At 33.2% G+C, this 23276-nt stretch overlaps 1 protein-coding gene across 9 annotated transcripts in view; it reads right to left on the bottom strand.

The window, feature by feature from the left end:
- Positions 1-23276, bottom strand: part of LOC134842076 (potassium channel subfamily T member 2-like) — a 115153-nt gene that overhangs the window by 6414 nt on the left and 85463 nt on the right. For 4 of the 9 annotated variants that reach the window (XM_063858247.1, XM_063858239.1, XM_063858299.1 and 1 more), the window contains 14 exons: positions 23250-23264; positions 19857-19898; positions 16450-16707; positions 16112-16267; positions 15651-15789; positions 15295-15435; positions 14869-15018; positions 14361-14567; positions 11416-11530; positions 11047-11061; positions 5866-6054; positions 5317-5513; positions 352-530; positions 3-20 (listed from right to left, as the gene is read on the bottom strand). In XM_063858247.1, the coding sequence (XP_063714317.1) occupies positions 3-20; positions 352-530; positions 5317-5513; positions 5866-6054; positions 11047-11061; positions 11416-11530; positions 14361-14567; positions 14869-15018; positions 15295-15435; positions 15651-15789; positions 16112-16267; positions 16450-16707; positions 19857-19898; positions 23250-23264 (1821 nt within the window). The remainder of the gene's footprint in view (positions 1-2; positions 21-351; positions 531-5316; positions 5514-5865; positions 6055-11046; positions 11062-11415; positions 11531-14360; positions 14568-14868; positions 15019-15294; positions 15436-15650; positions 15790-16111; positions 16268-16449; positions 16708-19856; positions 19899-23249; positions 23265-23276) is intronic. The other 5 variants (XM_063858275.1, XM_063858257.1, XM_063858283.1 and 2 more) reach the window with 5 other exon arrangements.

Here is a 23276-nt window from a genome sequence, read left to right as displayed (position 1 = left end):
ACGGTTGTGACTTATGAAATCTGAAACAGTAATGTTTTAACTTTAATTGATTACTAATATACTATGTGATTTTTATAAAAGTATATACGTGCAAAACGAATATACTTTATTGTGACACCTATGTCTGGTCGTTTATGCATAGGATTACACGGCAATTTTTTCAGTAATTTTGAAGAGTTTAAAATTTTCCATGTATATAATAGTTTTTTTGTTTAGTTTTTTATTAGAATCTTGATGGGCTTCCATTTCAAACTTAAATTAAAATTTCAGACTAAAACTCGAAGTCTGTCTAGTTGTACTTTTCTAAATGACTTTCCAATCAGAGTAGTTTGAGTTAAAGCATCCACTTACCACTGAGTGCTTTTGGCTTCATGCCCAGTTGTTCCATCCGCTGTCGCACAGTTTCGTCCAGCCTCTCCTTCTCCATGTGGTCATAGTGCTGGTAGTAGTGATGGTGACTGTAGCTACCACTTCCCCCTCCCCCTGCACCGCCCATTCCACCCTCTCCAGGGTAGCCTCCCATGTCGCATCTGAGTCGAGACAAACTAATTGTTACCCCAAATATCATTAATACTCTGAGGGTAATACTCTGAGGGTACTCTGTTAAGAACCCAACCGGGTCAAAGTCCGCGACTCCTGTCCAGGCTTTCGCGACCAAGAACTGCCATTTATAGATTTTCGCGATCAAAAACCAAGGCGGAGATAGCTCAACCAGACTTGCGCAACTAATATTCTGTTTGTTCACAATAAAACTTTACCAATTTCAGACTTTCGCTACCAAGGAAGTGGCAGCTCGACCGGCGCATCCTAGGAAACGACCCGAAGGGATTTGCAGCGGCGCGATCAGCGTGATCATAATTGGCCATTTCCAGATTCAGCGAGGGAATCTTTTAACTAGTATGCAGGGATCACTATGAAACTTCTGTTTCCTGGTCAAATTTTGGGTTCAAATGAACCAAAAGGTCACAAGACATCTCGGTGATATATTACGATAGGCAGCATATTCAAGCTGAATAGCTGGATTTTTACTTGTTGTTGTTCTTCGAACAGTATTTATAATTTTTTTCAAAAGCCAAATTTTTTGGCGAATGAAGAGTAAAACTTGACTTTTTGAATAAAATTTCATTTGGCAGAGTAGTGTTTTTATAAAAAAAAAATACTTTTAGCAGCAGGAGCAATTGAGTGAAAATGAAATGACTATCCGGGTTGACGTCCATACAAGAAAAATGCTTATCAAACAAGTTCTTATCTGGAGTCTATGAAAAAAAAAGCTTATCAAACTATTACCAGAGAAGGAAAATGCATGATGAGTCTTTTTTCAATCAATTTGTTTTCTTCAAATATTATCCTTAATTCGTTTGAAATTCAAATAAAACATACCTGTGACAGTTTTTATTAATGAAGATCGACTTTGGCAACAACATCAAACTTTGCTAAACCAAAATTTAATCGTTTTTGTCTATAAAGTAGTCAAGGCTGAATTTTCCGCATAACAAATCCAAAACAATTTGAGCAAGGTTTTGTATGAAGACAAAAAGTGTTTATTGTTTTTATATGCTACGATAAACGCATATCTGTCAACGCATAGGCTATTTCTTTCACGCCCTGAATTTTTCAAAGTTGAATTTTTCTACCCATATACAAAAACATAGGCGCTACGCGCAATACACCGAAGGCATAGAAACTGAAGCAAAAACCAAACAACTTGAACAACTAATAATTGAAGAATAACAGTTCTAGAACAAAAAATCGTACTAATACATGTATACACCAAAATTTTGCTATATCGAGAAAGAGCCTGAAATAACAGTTCTAGAACTAAAAATCGTACTAACACATGTATAGGTTAAATTTTTGATATATCAACGAAGATCATAAAATAACACTTCTAGAACTAAAAATCGTACTAACACATGTATACACAAAATTTTACTATATTGACAAAGATCCTGAAATAACAGTTCGTGAGCTAAAAATCGTACAAACACATGTATACACCAAAATTTTGCTATATTAGCAAAGATCATGAAATAACAGTTCGAGAGCTAAAAATCGTACTAACACATGTATACACCAAAATTTTGCTATATTGACAAAGATCATGGAATAACAGTTCGAGAACTAAAAATCGTACTAACACATGTATACACCAAAATTTTGCTATATTGACAAAGATCATGGAATAACAGTTCGAGAACTAAAAATGGTACTAACACATGTATACAATAAAATTTTGATATATTGACAAAGATCATGAAATAACAGTTCGAGAACTAAAAATCGTAATAACACATGTATACACTAAAATTTTGATATATTGACATAGATCATAAAATAACAGTTCGAGAACTAAAAATGGTACTTACACATGTATACGCTAAAATATTGCTATATTGACGAAGAGCCTGAAATAACAATTCTAGAGCTAAAATCGTACTAACACATGTATACACCAATATTTTGCTATATCGACAAAGAGCCTGAATAAACGTTGTAGAACTAAAAATCTTACTAACACATATATACATCAAAATTTTGCTATATTGGCAAAGATCATGAAATAACAGTTCGAGAGCTAAAAATCGTACTAACACATGTATACGTCAAATTTTTGCTATATTGACAAAGATCATGGAATAACAGTTCTAGAGCTAAAAATCGTACTAACACATGTATACACCAAAATTAACATTTTGCTTTACGTTATGGAGTCCACGCTCCAACAAATTCTTTTTTGAGAAATACAAAAGCAAATTTGAAAATTAATTACCGGACAGATATAACTATAGATAAATCTTTAAAATAAATAATTTAAAATCATTTTTGATGTAGCTGCAACCCAAAAGCAAGTGGACAAATCTCGTTGGCAGCGTTCCCTGTAAATCGTTGTACGCTAATTGGTGATATACAGATCTTTCTGAAAATATCCTAAACAGAACAATAAATTGAAAATCATTTTTTGCTTTTAACTACATAGCTAAGAAGTAAAACATCAAATTTCATAATCAAACAACAAAGACGCTAACTAAATAAATAAATAAATGAACGAACAAACCAAAAATAAATAAACATAAATAAATAAGTGAATAAATAAATACATACATGAATAATAAATAAAAGCAAAACTAAATGAAAGAAAATAATTAAATAAATATAGCAATAAATATCAACGAATAAACAAAACACACCTGATAAATAAATAAACAATAAAAAAATAAATCAATACATAAATAAATAAATACATACATAAATAAATAAATAAATAAATAAATAAATAAACGCAAAACTGAAATGTACAAATAATTAAATTAACATGAAAAAATATATATGTACAAATAACCAAACAAACAGACCCATAATATGAATAAATGAAAATAAATAAATGAAATAAATACACATACATAAATCATAAAAGCAAAACTAAATGAAAGAAAGAATAATTAAATAAATATAGAAATAAATATCAACAAATAAACAAAACACACCTGATAAATAAATAAGCAATTAAAAAATAAATCAATACATAAATAAATAAATAAATACATAACTAAATAAATAAATAAATAAATATATAAATAAATAAAAGCAAAAGTGAAATGTACAAATAATTAAATAGACATGAAAAAATAAATATGAACAAATAACCAAACAAACAGACCCATAATATGAATAAATGAAAATAAATAAATGAAATAAATACACATACATAAATAATAAAAGCAAAACTAAATGAAAGAAAGAATAATTAAATAAATATAGAAATAAATATCAACAAATAAACAAAACACACCTGATAAATAAATAAGCAATAAAAAAATAAATCAATACATAAATAAATAAATAAATACATAAATAAATACATAAATAAATAAATAAATAAATAAATAAATAAATAAAAGCAAAAGTGAAATGTACAAATAATTAAATAGACATGAAAAAATATATATGAACAAATAACCAAACAAACAGACCCATAATATAAATAAATGAAAATAAATAAATAAATTTATACACGCAGAAATAATAAAAGCAAAACTAAATGAAAGAAAGAATAATTAAATAAATAAACAAAACACGTGATAAAAATAAACAAAAATAAATATGTACATACATAAATTATAAATAAATATAAGCAAACTAAACATAATTAAATAAATAGAAGAACAGATAATTAAATAAATAAAGATGAACAAATAAAGAAACAAACATACGCAATCACGTGACATAGCGCGATATAGTCCAGCCCACATGATAATTGATAACTGTGGACGTTATTTGTCGACACTTGACAACAGACAACATTAAAAAAAAACCCGTTACACGATACCATAACACCTTGACTAAAGTCTTCGGTGTAAAAATACGTATTCTTGGTCAAATATCTTCAAAAATTAACATTTTGTCCGAGATCACCACAAGTAGTTTATCTGCGTGATAACTGTCACTCACTCTTTGTTTTTTATATGTACAAAACTTTTAGCTTACGACACAAAATTTTTTTAAAAAATGAGAAAAATTTCTTTTTTATCGGACAAAATGCTTGTCATACAATTTGATAGTATGAAAAAATGCTCATCATACAATTTCATAGTATGAAAAATTTTATTCAAAAATATCTTTTTAATGGAAAAAAAAATGCTCATTTTGCTATATTATTTATTTTTGTCTTCTATGAAATAGTATAAAAACATAAAAACATTTTTTTCATTGTAGGAAATTATGTGATAAGCATGTTTTTGTCAACCCGGGTATATAATGCATTATAGTTTTCAAAACCAATACCTGCACTCTAATCATATTTACCATCTGTTCTAACATATCACCGACATCTCAATTTTAGAGACTGCATTTTTGACTGCAATGTTATAACTGTTAACAGATAGGTTGTTGTAATAACATTTTGTAACCAGCGTTTGTAAGATTTTTTACTAAGGACTTCTATCCAATTATAATAGCTTGTGCATTTTATGATGTTTTAAGCGATAGTTGTGCTGAAAATCATAGAGAGAAAACTGTCGAATGCATTTAGTTTTTGGTTTTCATGTTAAGAATATGTTGAAGAGTCAACCATAACATATAATATCCAATTTTCTCTCTATTTGATGATCTTCAACAATTGTCACTAAATAAAACATCAGAAAATAGCTACGATTGTACGATTGTATTCTAGAAACTTGCATTGAAGTTCAATCTATCAATGAGGCCCAGGGGGAAAAACTGTTCCTTTTGTTAGTTTGCTAACTTAGATAAAAGCTAATAAAATTGATACTAAAATTGAAAACAAAAGCCTTTTCAAAAAAATGTTCCGATACTCACCCTCCAAAATCGGAGTCGGAGTCGTTCTCGAAGGTGATCTCCACGTGGCCGCCTTTGCCTCCCGACCCTCCTCCGAAATCGTCCTGTTCGGAACAATAGCGGTAAATGCCAATCGGGATCTCATAAGTGGTGGAGCACAGTCGCTGGAACAACCTGCCATAAGTCCGAATCCAAAGCTCCTTTTCTGTGATTTGCATCTGTCAAGCATGACAACAATAATTAAAAAATGATATCACTTTCTTTAAACTCTAAGTAATGGACGAGATATGAGTTTGAGTTGTTTAAAGTAAGTTGCTGTGCTTTGAACCATCTTTTTATTAACTGGGGCTTGGGTCAAGGCGATCTACTCCATATGAATTTGCTTTCGACAGCGGAAGCGTTAATTCTTAATTGAGGTTTGTTTTGATTTCTCATCTGAAAAACTATGTAATCACGCGCAAGTTTAGTCTTTTTTTCTGCCTAAAATCAACCGTCAAAATATATGGTACAAAAGTACTTAAAATAGTAATTGACACACGGAGAATTCAAAATAACAGAACAAAAACTTACACTGAAGAGATGACCTGACTTGTCGTTTTGTTGGAGTCCGAGGAATAGATTGGTGATGCCGACGATGTATGGCTTCACGAAGGCCTGGTACAGCAGAGTGTCCAACATGCTCGCACTGAACACGTGACCAGCAGCAAATGGCTTCCGATAGAGGTATGACGTCAGAGTGGATCCTTCTCTCTTCGCTTTCTGCAACAGAGGTCAGACGCAGATCAATTAAGGGGTCAAACAGTTTGCATATAAAACCACTTTAGTCATGTTGCAAAGTTATGATGGTTATGTTTTTATATTACAAAAAATGAAAGAAAAACAGGAATTGATTTTAGAGCCGATTAAAAATCCTGGCAGACTCTTTTCTATCGATGTTGAGATTCTGTTTTCTCTACAAACCCTATGGATGTTATTTTTATATTTTAAGTATCATGCTAAAAACAGTATCGGACTGAGGGTGTGAGGTTATTGGAGTATGCGAACATTCTTTTTTTCTTGGGGATTCGATCCCATGACCACCGAGGGACTATTTCTGGTACTATTTTAAGACATCCTTCGGCGCTAACTAATATATTAGTTTCTATTTTTGTGGGTCTTGGTATTTTTTGAAGAAAAAAAATCACGCCGGTTGGAACTTAATACAGACGAGCCACAAGACACTTTTCAATACAACAAAAGCTTAACTGAAGTACTTACTTTTTGAAATGGAACTAAAATCGCGTTCATTCTTGCTTTCGCTAATTGATACACTACCTGCCATGCTATTCTCAATCAGAGAGGGTTTGATTTTTCGGAGCAAAAACATTAGGTCATATACGCTATTTTTAGCGAAACAATCCACTATATAACCCATAACCCAATACGAGAGGGTGACAAGTGCTAAAATTGTAAAAACTAAAAAACTCAATTCAAATAAAGGAAAACTGAAACCCGTAAAACTTGATTACATGCTGTTTAGCAGTTTAGCTGAAAGTTAAGCCACAAAAACGCAATTGCGACAATTTGCACAAACAGAGCGCGAATTTTTTTTATAAGCAAGGTTAATGACAGAGCAGCAGCTCGTGATTGACTCCCTCTCGTTTTTCCGAGTTTCGAAGAACGTAACAGAATATGGAATCTACTGAATATCCCCCTTGTTATCTACTAAATACCCCTTCTCCATTCTAAATAAGAACAGTAAACAAGCGATAGAAACTTCTTTGAAAATTCTAATTTTGCTGCGTTCTGATTAGTCAAAAATTCGTCGATTTAATCTATATCACAATCCCTTTTTCTTGAAGGGGGATTGCAAGATAGATCCGAAATAGGTTGCATGTATGTTGCTTTCTAATGCTCTGGCCGAAGTCGTACCACAAAGCTGAGATTGCGGTTGGTTAGCAATGATGAAACTCTTGAATTACTTAAAATGATGAAACACAAGTTAAAATCGATGGAGCTTCAATACGGTTAAATTTAACTTCCTTCAGCAACACTCGTTTTAATAAGCCGAATAATGATGCATATCAGAGAACTATTTAACGATTTTGTTCCGACTTTTAAAATAGTGACAGAATAATTATGCTCTGGCGTTTCTTCTTTTCTCCGGCCCGAAAAGTGATCACTGTTTCAATTTAGAGAATCGATAGTTTTCGGTTTTTTAAAATTTTTTGCAAATAACGAGAACTTGAAATATTAGAAAAAACAGTTTAACTTCTCGTTATTTGCGGAAATTTTTAATAAATTGAAAACTATCGATGCTCTAAATTGAAACAGTGATCATTTTTCTTAAAATCATGGGTGTTTGTCTAACGCCAATTTGGCTTTTTGTGGGTAAATAATGCTCAGTATGCTTTGTTCTGTTAACGCGTAAGCGGCTATTTATTCCAGCTTAAATTATTTCAGTTGAACTTGGGATTATGTTTCCTAATTGTTACGCTATTGTAACAAAACAAATTTACCATCTTTTAACGAAATTTTTAAAATCAATTTTTTGCTGTTTAGTGAAAAGCTCATCAAGTTTTCATAAATTGAAATTTATTTCATAGACGCTACATGGCATTCAAACGAAACATTCAAGGCATTGCCCTGATACGAACAGTCTTGTTAAAATTTTTGCTTTGAAAGTCTAATTAATGTTTCTGAATATCGCAAAAAAAAACAATCTAAGCCATATAAGCGCACAAAGTCTGGAGACCAGTTAGATACCGCGGCGTTCGTTATGACTATGAAAAATTTCATTGATTTTTGTTTCTTTTTCATTAAAAAAAATTACGCGGCTTGGTTGAAATTTAATTAGACGGTTATCTAGTTTGCTTTACAGAGAACGAGTACGACTGCTCATGTTAAGCAGTGCTACATATTAACAGCTCATACATTTGACTTTTTTTGACAATTTTTAGATATTACATTGATTTTTTCGAGAAACTTGAAATCGAGGCTTTTCAAAAACACAATTTATTTTTCAGAAATGTGCCTCCTATTGAAAATTGATAATTGGCACTTAGCCAACAAACTTTGCGAAACATTTTGCGTCTAAAAGTAAATAATTAGTTTCAATTTGCTCGCCAAAACATTTACATTGCTCGCCAAAACATTTACAATTGAGAATTAACAAAATCCCGTTACGTACCAGCATTGCTTACAATTTAAAACAAAAAGCATAAAAAATGGTCAAACCTTTAAAACATTTGCTGTGGTTAGAAAAAAACTTTTTCTGAGCGTAGTCTAGTTGGTTTAAATTTAATTGGATTTAAAAAAGCTAAATAAAATTTTTTTGATATAAATATAATTTTTTGTCTCCGAAACCAATCTGAAAGAGAAATCATCCCACATTTGATATGTAAATTGGGACAAATACTTACTTCACATTATGGCAAAAAAGGTTCTCTCCTCCATAATTTTAATCATGCAAATTGATATCAAAAACCAAATTTTCGATGAAAATTATATATTTTCCTTGAGTGCCAAGAAAACGATTCAACGATTAGTTACTGAATATCACAAAACGTTTTTTTTTTAAAAAAAAGCAATTAAAAACTGCAAGCAAAAATCAACTGAATGTCAAATCAGAAAATATTTAATCTGAAAAACACTCAACTATCGCCATTTATCAGAAATTTATAGATTTATCAAAATAAAAAGTATCAAAAAAATTTGACTTGAGATTTTTGAAAATAAGATAATTAAAATTGCAGCTTACACAAACTTGAAATTTTTTTTTTCAACAAATTCAACGAAATCAAAAAATTGTGGAAAAAAAATTGGGAGAAAAATCACATTAAATTGCTATTGATTCGACATAAATCACACAAATAAAGTTTTTATCGAAAACATTTGATGAAAGGATCGTTTTTCATGAAACTAACTCAATAGAAGAAAACTTGGTCAAGAGGTAGTTTTTCTCAAGTAAGTCTGAAAACTAACAGATACATTCAAAATTTAAACTTGGCCAACTGGCAGTTGGAAAAGAGTAATGGCCGCAAGTATACAGAAAAAAAACACTGACTTCGTTGAAAAATCTCAACTTTCGATTTTCAAAAAAAATAGATGCCCTTTAAGCTCATTGAATTTCTGGGAAAAACTATGATTTACACTTTCCTGATAACAATAACCCTACTTGAGAAAACTGAATCATTAGGTAAAGTTTGTATTCCGCTGTAAATCTAAAAATTAAATTCCATGTTTAGCGGTTGAAGTCGAAAAAAAAAGTTTTTTTTTCAAATAATTCTAAAGGCGAATTGTCAAATTTGACGAAGTGCAGCCTGAAACGAAATTACCGGAATCAACTTCGATTATGTTTTTTCTTATTTACCACATTTCATTAAAATCTCTCCCCGAACATTGAAATCATACTGGTCATAATTAACCAGCCGCTAAAATTTAGTCTGGTAACTAAAAAGCTTTCAGACTGAAGAGTATCTTTTTGCTCTTTCACAATGCTTTTTCACGACAAGGCATGAATGAAAAATGAAGTATTAGAACGTATGAATGAAAAAAGAATACATTTGCATAGTTTCGCACTTTTCCGGGCTTTTTCACATTTTTTCGGGCTCTTTCACAATTTTCTGGCATCTTTCCCTCAGAAAGAGCAAAAACAAACTCTTCAACAGTTAGAACATAGTTGAAGATGGCCTCGGGCAAAATAGCCGCACTCGGGCACTTCGTGCCCTCAGGCCGGGCTCTTTTTTTTCCTCGGGCATTTATCAACTATGTTCAAACTACTACAAAGTTTTGATTTAAACCGAGAAAATTATTGAGAAATATCTTTCTTAAATCAAAATCATGACTCAAATATCAAACCACACACAACCGCCTAAGTCACAGTTGAAGAAGAATTGAAAACTTGTGAAAGCTCTTTTTGGGTAATCAAATTTTAAGGAAAACTAATCAGCTCAAGTAATCGGGTTTTCTCTGAAGAGTTAAAAGTACTTAGAGTAGTACACGAGGTAATCTGGGATCATTCAGCCATTTCAATTAGTTCGGTAAAATCATGCAAATAAACGAAAACTTTGAAATCCTCTAGTTATTCTACTGTTTCATCAAGGTAAAAGTTCCCATTTTTAAAATTGAAAGATAAGCTTTTACTAAATCTGTAAACTTCAGTCTGCAGGAATGATGCAAGACTGAGAGAAAATGCTGGGCTATGTCAACTGATTTCCATTATTGTGATGAGGCAAAAACTAGTTTGTTAAGTCAATTCCTTAGTGGAACAAAAAAGAGCCTGTGGCTGTGCTAAACGCACAGATTGTTCCGACCACAATTAGCAAACCCAGAAAATTCAAAAAGTTTGAAGTTTTTTTTCCAGAAAATTTTTTAGTAATTGAATCTTCTTTTCACTCCCAACTGTTTTCTCGCCGACACCTTCCGCCACCATTTATTGGTCTAGCACTCAAAAATATAGCCCAAATTTTCTTTACAAAGAATGAGTTTTTAGCAATTTGCTATGTTGTTTTTTGGAAAGCAAATTACAACTGAGCGATTTTTCGTATAACACCATAGTTAATTGAAAACAAATTCTCTAATGTACTCAAGGTTGTGAGCAAAATACTCTACCCTGTGCAAACCTGAAGTGATCGGAACAACAAGGTAGATTGCAATCATTATCGTCGTCATATCATCATCATCATTTAAGTATTATCTCTAGCAGCAACATAACAGTAAGTAAATAGCAGTAATAAGTATGCCAAGGCAGTACAAATACAAGGAACCTACCAGCACTTCTGTCTTCTGAAAACAATTAAGCCTATGTATGTTTGATCGGAGAAGCTAAACTTTTCAGTCTTGTTTGACAGACTTAAAATAATCAAAAACATATCAAAACTTGTAGACAAAATGTGGCTGGAAAAATTGTATCTTTAGAATTGAAAAGCAATATTGTCGTGCTAATTACAAATATGCAATCATATAACTTTTTTGCATGGACATGTTTTTTTAGCACTAACACCTATCAATGAAGTCACAAAGGGTGAAAATTACTAGCTGCAAATCCCAAAACACATAATAATAATCTAACTCTGGAAGTCGAGTCCAAAAGTAGATTGAAGCATCGAACTTATAAGATGGTGTAAAAAGGAAACTTACCTTTTCCTTGTTGGTCAGATGAAGACTGTCGAACCTCTCTGAGGCGTGAAATCTCATGAAGCGCATATTGGAGGGATGCGTTAACTCCGTTATGACCGAAACAGCTGGAAACAACCTAAAAAAAAACTTTTAAAAAAAACCTGAACAATTTTTTTTAAAAGTCCTACTTCCGAGATCTAAAAAGAACAAATACTGCGATACATCTTATAACCTTGAAAATCCCGCCTGCTAAAATCAGATTTTTTTTATATCCACTTCGAAAACTTCAAAGATTTCCCATGAAAGATTTCCCAAAGATTTCGGAACGATTATTGGAATTCAAATCGACAGATGAAATTTTTTCTTGCTGTGATGTGCTGTTTTGATCTCACTTGATTATTTTGTTTTTTGTTCAAAAAAAAATAAATCAGACCGTAGTAAATTTTTTGGTTGCTGTGATGTGCTGTTTCTATCTCTTTGAACTGTTTCGCTTCTTGTTCAACAGTAAACAAAACAAGACTGTTCGTATCAGGGCAAAGCATCGAACGTTTCGACTGCCTTTTAAGGTCTATAGAGCAGTAATAACAAAAAAATTAAATGTAATAAAACAAAATGAAAAATTTTTTTTTCTCAAACTTGAATTTTTTTAAAATGAAAATCATCACCCGACACGCCACATAAACCAGAAAAGAATAAATTTCACTCCTTGTAACAAATCAATTATGGCAAATAAGCTTCTTTCAACCAATTTGGAACGATTTCTTCGACGGATTAAATCTCCGCTTAAGCGTTAATAGCGCCAAATATATCGCGCGTTAATTGTCCCAAATTGGCCAGTCTTTAAACCCCCATAACTTTACAAAAAAATAATCACAGTAGAAATATTTTTTCAAATGTAAGCTTAGACAACAATACTTTTTGATTGATTAAAAATAAATCTGTCAAAAATTACTAGTTAAAAAGTCGAAATTTGTCTAAAGAAAAAAACCCACCCCGAGCACAATTATTCCGTTAGTTTCGTATCGAAAGTCGGAACATTAATCAAGACGACACCGTGGTCCGTAGCTTCAACGACTTCTTCTCACCGCTTCATATGCAAAATTGTACTTATCGTTGCAAATGTTTTTGTGGTAATTGAGTTTCAACGAACTTTGCGTTTCAGTTGATGGAACTTCTTTTACATGGCCCTAGTCCAGATTTAGGATTTTCTCGAGGGGGCTGCTTCGAAAATTTTTCTAAAAAGACGCTGATTTGGCCTAAATTTCTGCGCCGCATTTTGGGCATTTTTTAGAAAATGTTGACAAAAAAATGGTTTCTTTTTGGCGCGCGCTATCTCTCAAAGTTAGTATATATTGGAGTCAAAGGCGCCTTGAGAAAAATTCTAGGGTCGGTCGACCAAAAATGGATTTCTGAAAAAGTACTGAAGGGACTAAAGTACCTTTGGGTCGGCAGGGGGTCGAATCCCTGAGAGGGAAGAGGCGTCCGCCCCCCCCCCCCCCCCTAAATCCGCCCCTGCCCTAGTCTATCGTTTACAAAATTTACCGAATCGGATAAAAATAAACATAGATATTGGTTGATCTTCGGGTGAAAGCAAAGTTTTCTGGAAATACATTTCTCTATGCAAAAAACAGGGAGATTATGTATCCAAACTAAAGAAGGATAAACTGAGTAATAAAAAAGATACAAATAACCTGCGTTTGCTTTTTTGTTACGACTACAGTGCTGATTTAAGTTAACCGGACAAAACGCGTTAAACTTGAAATTTAAAACCCGTTTTTCTCAAATTGAGTTAAGTTTAGATGAAAATTTATGAAGACAAAACTTGCTTAAAATTTTAGCAGAATTAATATGGTATAATTTATTTTGCAAAACTCGGGTCCAAAATTTTACCCCAAAAATGGTTCATTTTGGTTTTTCTTAGTTAATCAAAAATTATGCCGAAAATATCCAGTCGATCACAGACATAATTATATCAGAGTGAGCCCCTTACGTAGCCCAACAAACTTCAAAAACATATTATATTATATTAATTGTGCTAAAATTTTAAGCAAGTTTTGTCTTCATAAGTTCTCACCTAAACTCAACCCAACTTGAGAAAAACAAGTTTTAAATTTCAAGTATAACGCGTTTTGTCCGGTTAATTTAAATCAGCACTGTACTTGGAGTCGAATATCAAAAAAAGCTCTTTCGCCGTGATTCGGGTTTGTTAAAACATTGGAAAAAGTTGTCTCAGTGTCGAAAATAACTGATCTGCATTTTTTATTTTTTCGTTTTTAGGACCAAATTTTGTTTCAGGCTTCAGTCAAACTTAGGATGAACTTCCCACCTAATTCATCTGAGAGTTTTCAAATGCTTTATCTTAAGTTCACTAGTCGTAATCGCTCATAAACCAAAATAGTATCCTCTCAGTATCTAAAAGATAAACATTAAAAAACTTCTATTCCGAATTTTTGAGAACTGGGTACTAGAGAATTTTTCTATTCCGCTAGAAAATCTAAAAACAAAATATACTTTTGAAACTAAAAATGAATCATACTTTCTGATTTAGAAATTAATTTGAATATAATTTTTTTTGAAGTTCTGAATTGAAACCGAGAATAAAATGAGCGCAGACCTCTTTTTAGATTTTTCTCGAAAATAAAATAAAAGTAAAAAGTGTTTTCACTTTGTTCACTAAAATTTAAAAACAATAGAAGAACTTAGAATGATCTAATTCAGACCGAAGAATCCAGACGATTTCAGACGAAGAATTCAGATCTGATATTGCTCTAATTAGAATACGTTGATAGCTTCTAGATTCTAATGTAGCAATTGGAAGCTAAGTTCAATCAATCATTTTAAAATCCCTAGCGTTTAACCTCTCAAATTGGCATCAACGAGGTTTTAAGTTTTTTGTGCATGCTTCAAAATACATTTTAAACTCCAGGCTAGACCTGACTATGATAATAAACAAAAAAACCACTAACTTGCAAAGCGTCTGTACTGCAACAATGGTCTGTGAGTCTGCCATGTACTCTTCCTTGGCCGTCTTGCTGGACTCCTTGCCGACGATGACCACTGCCTCGGCCCTGCAGATCCCTGCTCTCAACACATCGTCCAGCCTCTCTATGTTGCCCAGTGCATAGTACACCATGGGGTAGCAGGTCATGGCTTCCAAGAACTGGGCGTCTGGCCTAACAGAAAGTAAGTAGAACGTTTTCATTAACCGCTTTTAAAGTGCTGCAATCAATGAAAGGACCCAATTTGCATATCTGACTTGAGTTTCAATTTCTTGCTATTTCAATTTTAAGTTACTAAAAATATTTTAAGTTAAAAATTTTATTGATTAAAGATGCTTCAGTATATAGTGTATATAAAACATATCTGAGCAAACTTGAAGCTCATTGTATCGCAAGTATATTAATACACTATGCAGTATCTCAGTCGCCCTTTTCAATTCCGAAAACAGCTTTAAAATTTTCAAAAAATACCCACTCTTGTTCTAACAACAGCACCACTGGGTTGAGAGCATATCTGGGTCTGCAGTGGGACCGGAGAGGCACCACGAAGTTGAAGAGGGCGAGGGTGGGGTACTCGGCCGCAATCAGCACGAACTTGGAGGGGAAGTTGTGGTCCATTGCACTCCTAGAAACGAAATTACCCTTTCATTCAATCATCCAGTTAATTCAGTCGTATAATTTTTTTGCTTTTCCAAAACAGTCCCAAAACATCAGAGGAACCATGTATTAAAATGGTTCAAATGACCAAAATTCTGGGAAAAAAAAAACAAACAACCATTATCATTAATTCTGATTGTTTTTACTCATCGCAAGTCTGAAGCTATATTACAGTTAAGTTAAGCAGTTCTATAAGAAATATTTGATCTCAAAAAACATCATAAAAGCAAAAGAAAAGGCTAACCTGAGATGTGTTGGTCTGTGTAGACATGGTAGGGTGATGTTAAGACAGCAGGGCTGGAGGGTGTTCAAATCAGGGATCAGGTACACCTGTGGAGACCAGAAGCCAGTGTAGGGCAGGATCGCCGGGTAGCCCTTCATGTATCTAAAACAAAAAAGTGAAAAACTATGACAAATAAATATATGTTTCCCAGATTTAAATGGAGAAGTCAGAGAATTAGCTCCAAAAAGAGTGAAAAGGCATATGCACTGATTATTCATCACAGTCTAACTTAAAGTTAAGCAGATTAGGAAGCTAATTGGTCCAAATAGTTGAAGAAAAAAAACAAAGTAGCCGCTGATAAGTGGAGTTATGCGTACTTTGAGGGATGTAATCCGCAGCTGACCGAGTACTTCTCCTGCCACTCCTCAATTGGGATCTCCTCTCCGTCGTCAGTGTCCGGGATGATATTGTTGCTCAGACACTCGTCTGACACGGGCATGATACTTGCACGACGACCTAAACAACCAGAACAGGCTCACTCAAAGTCTCATTCGTAATAATAACCTCGCATCAAACCTGACAGCTGGAAAGTAAAATGTATTATTATTTTTTCAAAGATATACAACCCTTTTCAAATACATAACTGGTAAGAAAAACAAATAACTGTTGAGATAATTGCTTAAAAATTACTTGGACGAATCATACGAGCAAAAGAAGCTGTGAAATACTTGCAATATTAGGAAGTTTCGTGTGTTTTCAACAACTTCGTTCTAACAGTTAGCAGTAATTAAACCAGCATCAGTTTTCGAAATATAAATATCGTTAAGAAAACTCAAACCTCGCATTGCCACTCCGAGGGGAAGCGCCAGGTTAGCACCTCCTCCAGTGCACTGAATTGGAGACTGTGTCGTCCCCGTGGGGATGTGATCGGGGCCAGGGGTAGATCCTCCGGCTACTGCTCCGTGCGATTGGTGAGGCGTCAGACTAGTTATACCTGGACAATTATTAAACCAATAAACCCACTTTAAAAATTTTAAAAACTCAAAAAAACTTTCCAGCAATACTTAGATTGTTTTCACAAAGATGGCTTCGTCTGTTTGCAAAATTTGGTTCGAGTTTTATCCACAATTTAGTTTTTTTTTTGAAAAATGAAATAATTATTAGACAATAACTGACTGTTAGTTGATGCTCTGATCGGCTCTCGCACTCGTCCGTTTGGAATTGTTGGCAACGGAACACCCGAAATAGGGTGAGTTGAACCTGAATTTTGATTATGTGGATCTGTGGTGTGCTCCTCGGGTTCAGTTTGGGGCGAGCTAACCTCTCCTCCCACAAGCAGCCCTCCTGTGCCACCACTAGGGAAGTTATCGGTGGGTGTTGCAACAGCTGAGGCCCTTGCTCGACATCGCGGGATTTGGTTCGTGTTCAGTGCAGCTAGAAACAAACAGTATTTTTTCGAAAAAAGTGTTCAAAATCAACAAATTAAGTGTGCTGCGATTTGAAGCCGTTAGCATTATAAACATTTCTTCTTTAAACAAACCATATAAGCAGGGGCGGATTTAGGGGGGAGGGGCGGGGGGGGGGGGGGCGGACGTTTCTCTTTAGAGATTCGACCCACTGCCGACCCAAAGGGTCCCCCCTTTGATACTTTTTAAGAAATCCATTTTTGGCCTACCGATCCTAAAATTTTACGCCAATATTAACTATTTTTTGAGGGGGAGCGCGCGCCAAAACAACGCGATTTTTTTGTCAAAATTTTTCAAAAAGTGCCCAAAAACGGCTTTTTTGACTGTTTTTCCGGCGCAGAAAATTTTGCCAACATTTTGCCAAAATTGCGGCGCAGAAAACTTTGCCAAAATAGGGGCAAAACAATGCTTTGGGAGAACTCGAAAAATCAATTTGGTCGACCTAAAAAAAAGGGGGTCAAAATTTGCGAAAATTTTTTGAAAATCCGCCCCCCCCCCCTCGAGAAAATCCTAGATCCGCCCCTGCATATAAAAATTCTTTTCTTTTTCTCATTTTTTATTGATTTATAAAATTTTCTTTGATGATATCGAAAGTTTCCAGCATCAAAAACTCCAGGATTTTCGATAATTCGAAGCTATTAATACGTTAACTTTTCTGTAGTTTTACGGAATCAGCTGATTAAATTGATGAGAAAACCCATCCTTACTTGAGTTTTTCCGGAAACAACCGAGTTATTGAAAAGAAGATTTGGATTGATGGGGGATAGAAAGTGACGCGGGATAGAAAAGAACAAATTGGCGAAACTAAATCAAACATGTTTGACGCGACGGATGAGTCTAATTTTTGGTTTTTTTTTCAAATCAGTAGCACACATAAACCAAAATTTGGCTAATATTTTTTATAAATTCCAATTCAAGTATTTGGAACAAGAAACTTTTTGGCCGTTCGGCGTTTCTGATGGTATCATCAAATGATTTGCCAAACCACAAACATCGCATCAAATATGAATTCTTTGGTTTCACACAAAAAATCGCATGTTGGTGGCCCAAGAAAGATAGAGATAGAAAAAAATCAGAGCTTCGTTTTAAGAAGGAGTGATGTGATGCAGAACGAAGAAAGACCACGATGATCTTTTTTGACAAAATCATGGACAAAAACAGACTTTTTACCGCTGAGGATTTCCCTTAGTTTCAGAAAAACATAAATTTTATTTTTTTTTCGGCTTTGACTTGAAAATTGCGCTGCCGCTCACAAAAACTTTCTTTAAAATTAATAGATCATTTGAATAAGCCTCAGATTATGTCATAGGTCAATGTTCGGACAAAAAGAACAGTGGAAAACTAGATAGCAATTCAATTTTTGAATCACTACCTTTTCCGATGAGAGGTTACAGTCTTTATAGAACACACAAAAGTTCGGATATGTCATGCGAATAGCTTAGCGCAAATGACATTGACCTATTTGATATATCAAGCAAAAATTGTTTTAGCAAGCATAGCTGGTTGCTGTGCAGGTAGAACAAAAAGTTCCGACCACAATAATGAAAAACAAATAAAAAACTTTTTTTTTCAAATAGTCTCGTTATTTTGCTGATGATATAAGAGGATATAAACAAAAGCTTAAAGCTGAGGCATGTTGAACAGAAACAATAATTTGATTATATTCAGCAACAGTTTTTACCAAAAAACAAAAAAAAAGAAATTTTTAAAAATTTATTTAAAAAATCCTGAAATTTTTTTGAGTTTTCAATTTTTTTACAGCAAAATTTTATATTTTATTTAAAATTTATTAAAAAAAGGGGCTAAAACAAAATTCCAAAACGTGCTAAAATAAAGTATCATTTATTTTTGAAGGCTTAACTTAAATCACAAAAATGAGACTGTTTGTAGCTTTTTATAAGCCTACTAGCTCGCTAATTCTGTCAAATTAAGAAAATAAAATTCAAGAAAGTTTTTCTCGACACTCAGATTTTTTTCACAACGTTGAAATCACAAGTGAAACGGCTATAAAAAGATACATTATTTGACCGATTCTAAAGATTACTTGAGGTATCTGAACGAAAAAAGAGTTAGAAAAAAACTAAAACACCCGAAGACAAAATCCTGCGCACTTTCAGTGGCCGAAAGAATAACAATGGTTTCTTACTGCCAGCGCAGCATTAAAGAGCTTAAAACAAAACTTTAAATTTTGAAGAAGCTTTGCCTTTTTATGAGAGCGCATCAAAAAGGTTTGAATCTGAAATCTTTTTAAATTGAGCACAGAAAAAGCTTAAGCTGTCGAGTTTTCTTGTGCAAAAAAAATTTAAAAAAGGAGAAACGAGAACATGAAGCTGCTGCGCAGAGGGTTCTATTTTTAGGGCCAGTGGAACTTTCGCAAAACTATTTCTGCAATAAAAATAAAAGTTTTTTTTGTCGTGTTTTGTTTCAAACTGTTCTCTTTTAATTGCTAGGGAAAAGACTTCAAAAGAGCATATTTTCATTCAAAAAAAACTGTAGCAAAAATAGTTTCAAAGAATCAAGACAGTTTCTGTTCTTTGTAATATCCTCTAAGTTGCTGTTGTACCATTACGAGGCCAAACTGTGCACTGGCGCAAAATTTATTGTATGAAGGTCTCTGGAATCCAGAGACAAGTCTGTAAACATGGTAAAATTATGTTGGAACGATCAAAGGAAACGTAAGAACAAATAAAGAACAAACAGAGCGTCTTTGCTGCAGAATCCGTTTACAATTCACAAAACACACAGTTTGGCTTCGCAGTGACACATTTAGTGCTTTTGTACAGTGTGTTTAAAATCAAAAAGCTCAAAAAGTTTTTCTCAAAATCGAAAAAAAAATGGTTAATTGGTAGATATTTTTATATTTATCAAATAACAACGAAAATGGTTTCAATATGATATATATTACAGAGCAATCGGCTCCATCTGACGAGGTAAAAAAAACTTTTCGAAAAGATGATAAAATGCACACCCGCAAGTCAGGTTTCTCACTCTTAGTGGTCGGAACAAAAATATCCTTCTCAGATTTTTGTTTTTTGCATTCTTCGAAATATTGTCGGTCCATCTTTAGTCTCTTGCAGCGTTGAAAGAATTTCATAAGCAGGCATTGGGAAACCATACCATTTGTTCCGAAGGAAATGATGTCTTCGTCACTGTTACTGTCTATAAAAAGCATGATTTCAAGGGTTTTACATTGCCGTTTTCGTTTTGCGTTTTTTGACAAGATTTTTTAAAACACTATTTCAAAAATTTTAGAAAGAAATTTTTGGTTGCCGTGCAAGTATTAAAAAGGTTAAGACAATATTTCACTGAAAAAAAACTTTTTTTCAAGAATTGTTCTTTCCTGTGCACGTGAACATAAGACAGGTATTCAAAAACGATCAATTCTAAAGCGAAGATTTGGTTTATCTTGAGCTTTTTTGGAATCTATTTGATAAAAATAAACAACGAACAAATGGGCTTTAATAAATATAACACATAACGAATATCACAGCGAGAACGAATGTTCAGAAAAAATGACCCCAGTTTGAAAGTTCAAAAACATCTAATCAATGTGCTACTCTCTGTTAGGATCACGAAAGTGGGGAGGCACGTTGTCTTGTGTTTTTAATGAGCTCTTTCGGAGAAAAACAAAAGTTCGCCCCGCTGATTCAGGCTCTGATAGGCGTCACGTTATATCTTGATGAGGAATGATTCCTCAATGAATTGGCACTGAAAATTCAATTTCGAATTAGCGCTGAATCATCTCTGAATCAAAAATGAAAACTTAAGTATCTCTGAATCACCGCTGTTTTCACGCTTTTCGGGATGCTCAAAAGCAACATCCAGAGAGGAGTAGAACCCTCTATCTTCTGATCTCAATTCATCACTTTATTTCTACACTATCTTCGCTTAAAATCAAGAAAAGTTGATTATACATATTAAAAATCCAGTAAACTGAACAATTATTACGCTATGTTGCTGGTTTTTTTCTTGATTCATAGGAGAAAATAAATGGTTTTCGGGATTTTCGATGAATTATCTATGAAACAGAGTTGGAAGTGAATTTATTATTTAAAATTGTTAAATTAGGGATGATTATCGCTGCGAGATCAGTCCCGTTATGAGAACATGTATATCACAAAAAGGCATCATATCAGTCGAGTTTTCTATCATAATTGCAGCCGTATATTGCATGACTCGGGCTGCAATAAAAATTCCAAATTGAGGAAACTTTCTCTGAAAATTTCGCTTCCTATCCTTTTAGTCAATATAAGACATTAATGATCAAAGAAACGGGTCATTCGACATATGTAGAATTTTTCAATACATGTTCCTACTATTGAAAATGTGAAGAAAATTTTGTGTTCGAGCTTTTTTGTTTTACGAAAAATCATTGAAATTGGCCGAGCACTTTAAATCAATTTAATTTTTTTCAGTCCTATTTTGAAAAATATTAACATTTTTCCAAAAATTTTGTCCGATTTCAAGAAAAACTGGTACTACATTTTTGATTTTTAACCTAAATTTGAGCAAAATAAATCCAAAATTTACGTCTGAGAAAAATATTATAAAACTTGAGAAAAAATTATTCTTGTAGTAAAAAAATTTTCTAGTTTTTGTTCCGACCATTTAAAAAATAGGGAACAACTTTGTATTCGGGTGCGTTTTAGTTTTGCTTACGCAAAATCAGCTACCGCAAAATCAGCTACCGCAAATATTCATCAGAGAAGTTGAGTGATAGATCCTTTTTAGGTTCTTTCAGTCGTAACTTGACTTGAACGACCTCAAAAAGTTTCCATAAAACAATTCCGGTATCGCGAAAATCTGGTTTGAAATTTTCCGGTCGAGAAAAATTGGCTTAAAAGTGTTTCTTTTATTAGCTTAAAAGCTTACAATTATTTATTGTATGAGGAAAAAATTTAGTTTTACTCGACTAAAGTTTTTTTGGTTGTTTTAGCACCTTTTGAAAACAAAAATGTCGAAAAATCATGCTGAAAAAATTGAAACCAAACTTTGAAAGTTTTTGTTTTTCTAGCCGTTTTTTACAAAAGTTGTTATCCAATTTGTTTGTTTTACTATGTTTGTCGAATATGCCTAATCTGAGGTTTTTCATTCAGATCTTTTTATCACACCAAGCAGAAAAAAAACTACTACTACTATAACTTGAAAAAAACCCAAAAAATTATACAAAAGTAACGGAATATTTGTGCTCGGGTGTGTTCTTTTGTCTTCAGACAAATTTCGACTTTTTAACTAGCCTTTTTTGACCAAATTTTTTAATATCATTCGAAAAGTATTGTTGTCCTGAGCTTAAATTTAAAAAAAAAGGTATTTCAACTGTGAGCATTTTTCGTAAAGTTATGGGGGTTTAAAGATTGCCATTTTGGCCAATTTGTGACAATTAACGCGTGATATATTTCGGAGATTTAAGCCGTCCTAGAAATTGTTCTAAATTGGTTGAAAGAAGCCTATTTGCCATAATTGATTTGTTACAAGGAGCGAAATCTTTTCTTCTGTACTTTATATGGCGTGTGGGGATATGATTTTCAAAGAAACTTTCAAACTTTAGAAAGAAAAATTTTCATTTCTTTTTATTACATTTAATTTTTATATTTTATTACTGCTCCAAAAACCTTAAAAGGCAGTCGGGACATTCAGGGCTTCGCCCTGATACGAGCAGTCTTGTTTAATTTTATTCTTGACGCAGATCGTACGAACATGATTTGCAAGCTACAGCTGAAATGCTCAAAATTCCTTTTTTTCCTTGTCGGTTTTTGTCTAGTAGACTACATTTGTTTCATGCAGACGATGTTTCAGTTTTTTTAATTTCAACGAAAAAGTGTTATCATGATGTCGTGTTATCTACGATAGTTTTTGCTCACTATACTCATGAGAGCCAAAATGAGGAGAAGGAAACTAAATGATACACAGACGCATTACAGAGCCCTAACTCAATTTCAATGTGATCCAATAAAATTCATTCATCGACCCAAAACCCGTGATTTTTCTTCTTGCTGTTAGATTTGTGATCGTCATTTTGACATGAAAGAATATATTTCGATTAAAAAAAAACCCAACTGTTTTTGACTCGTCACGGTCAAAATGATCAAACAATTAAGTTAGCTAGCATACTGGTGTCACCATAGCCATTTATTAGATTTGAAGGTTACATTCGAAATCTCTATTTCATCCCCTACTTATGATACTAATATAAACTTTAGTTTCGTCGACAACTTGATTTTTGATACCCTCATAATTTAAAGCTAGTCCATTCACAACCATAGAAAGCCACATAAAATTGATGGGGAAAGGAAAACGAGCCGTTTAAAACTTTTAATGCTCTTTGATTTTTGTGATAAAAGCTATACTCTTTCGGAAACTCTAAAGAAACTGCGGACGATTTTTTTAAGCTTCGAAACCATCAGGGTGCTTTAGGTTAACCATGACTATGTCTTAATATGCTGCGAGGATGTTTTCAGTGCATGTTTTGCAACGCAACAAGACTTCCACTCAACTTTACTATCATCCCACCTGTAAGGTCGGCAGCTAAAACATTAA

The sequence above is a fragment of the Symsagittifera roscoffensis genome, chromosome 1, assembly GCF_963678635.1.
Source record: "Symsagittifera roscoffensis chromosome 1, txSymRosc1.1, whole genome shotgun sequence".
Taxonomy (NCBI): domain Eukaryota; kingdom Metazoa; phylum Xenacoelomorpha; order Acoela; family Convolutidae; genus Symsagittifera; species Symsagittifera roscoffensis.
Note: the sequence above shows the minus strand (reverse complement) of the source record. Positions and strands in the feature narration are given on the sequence as shown.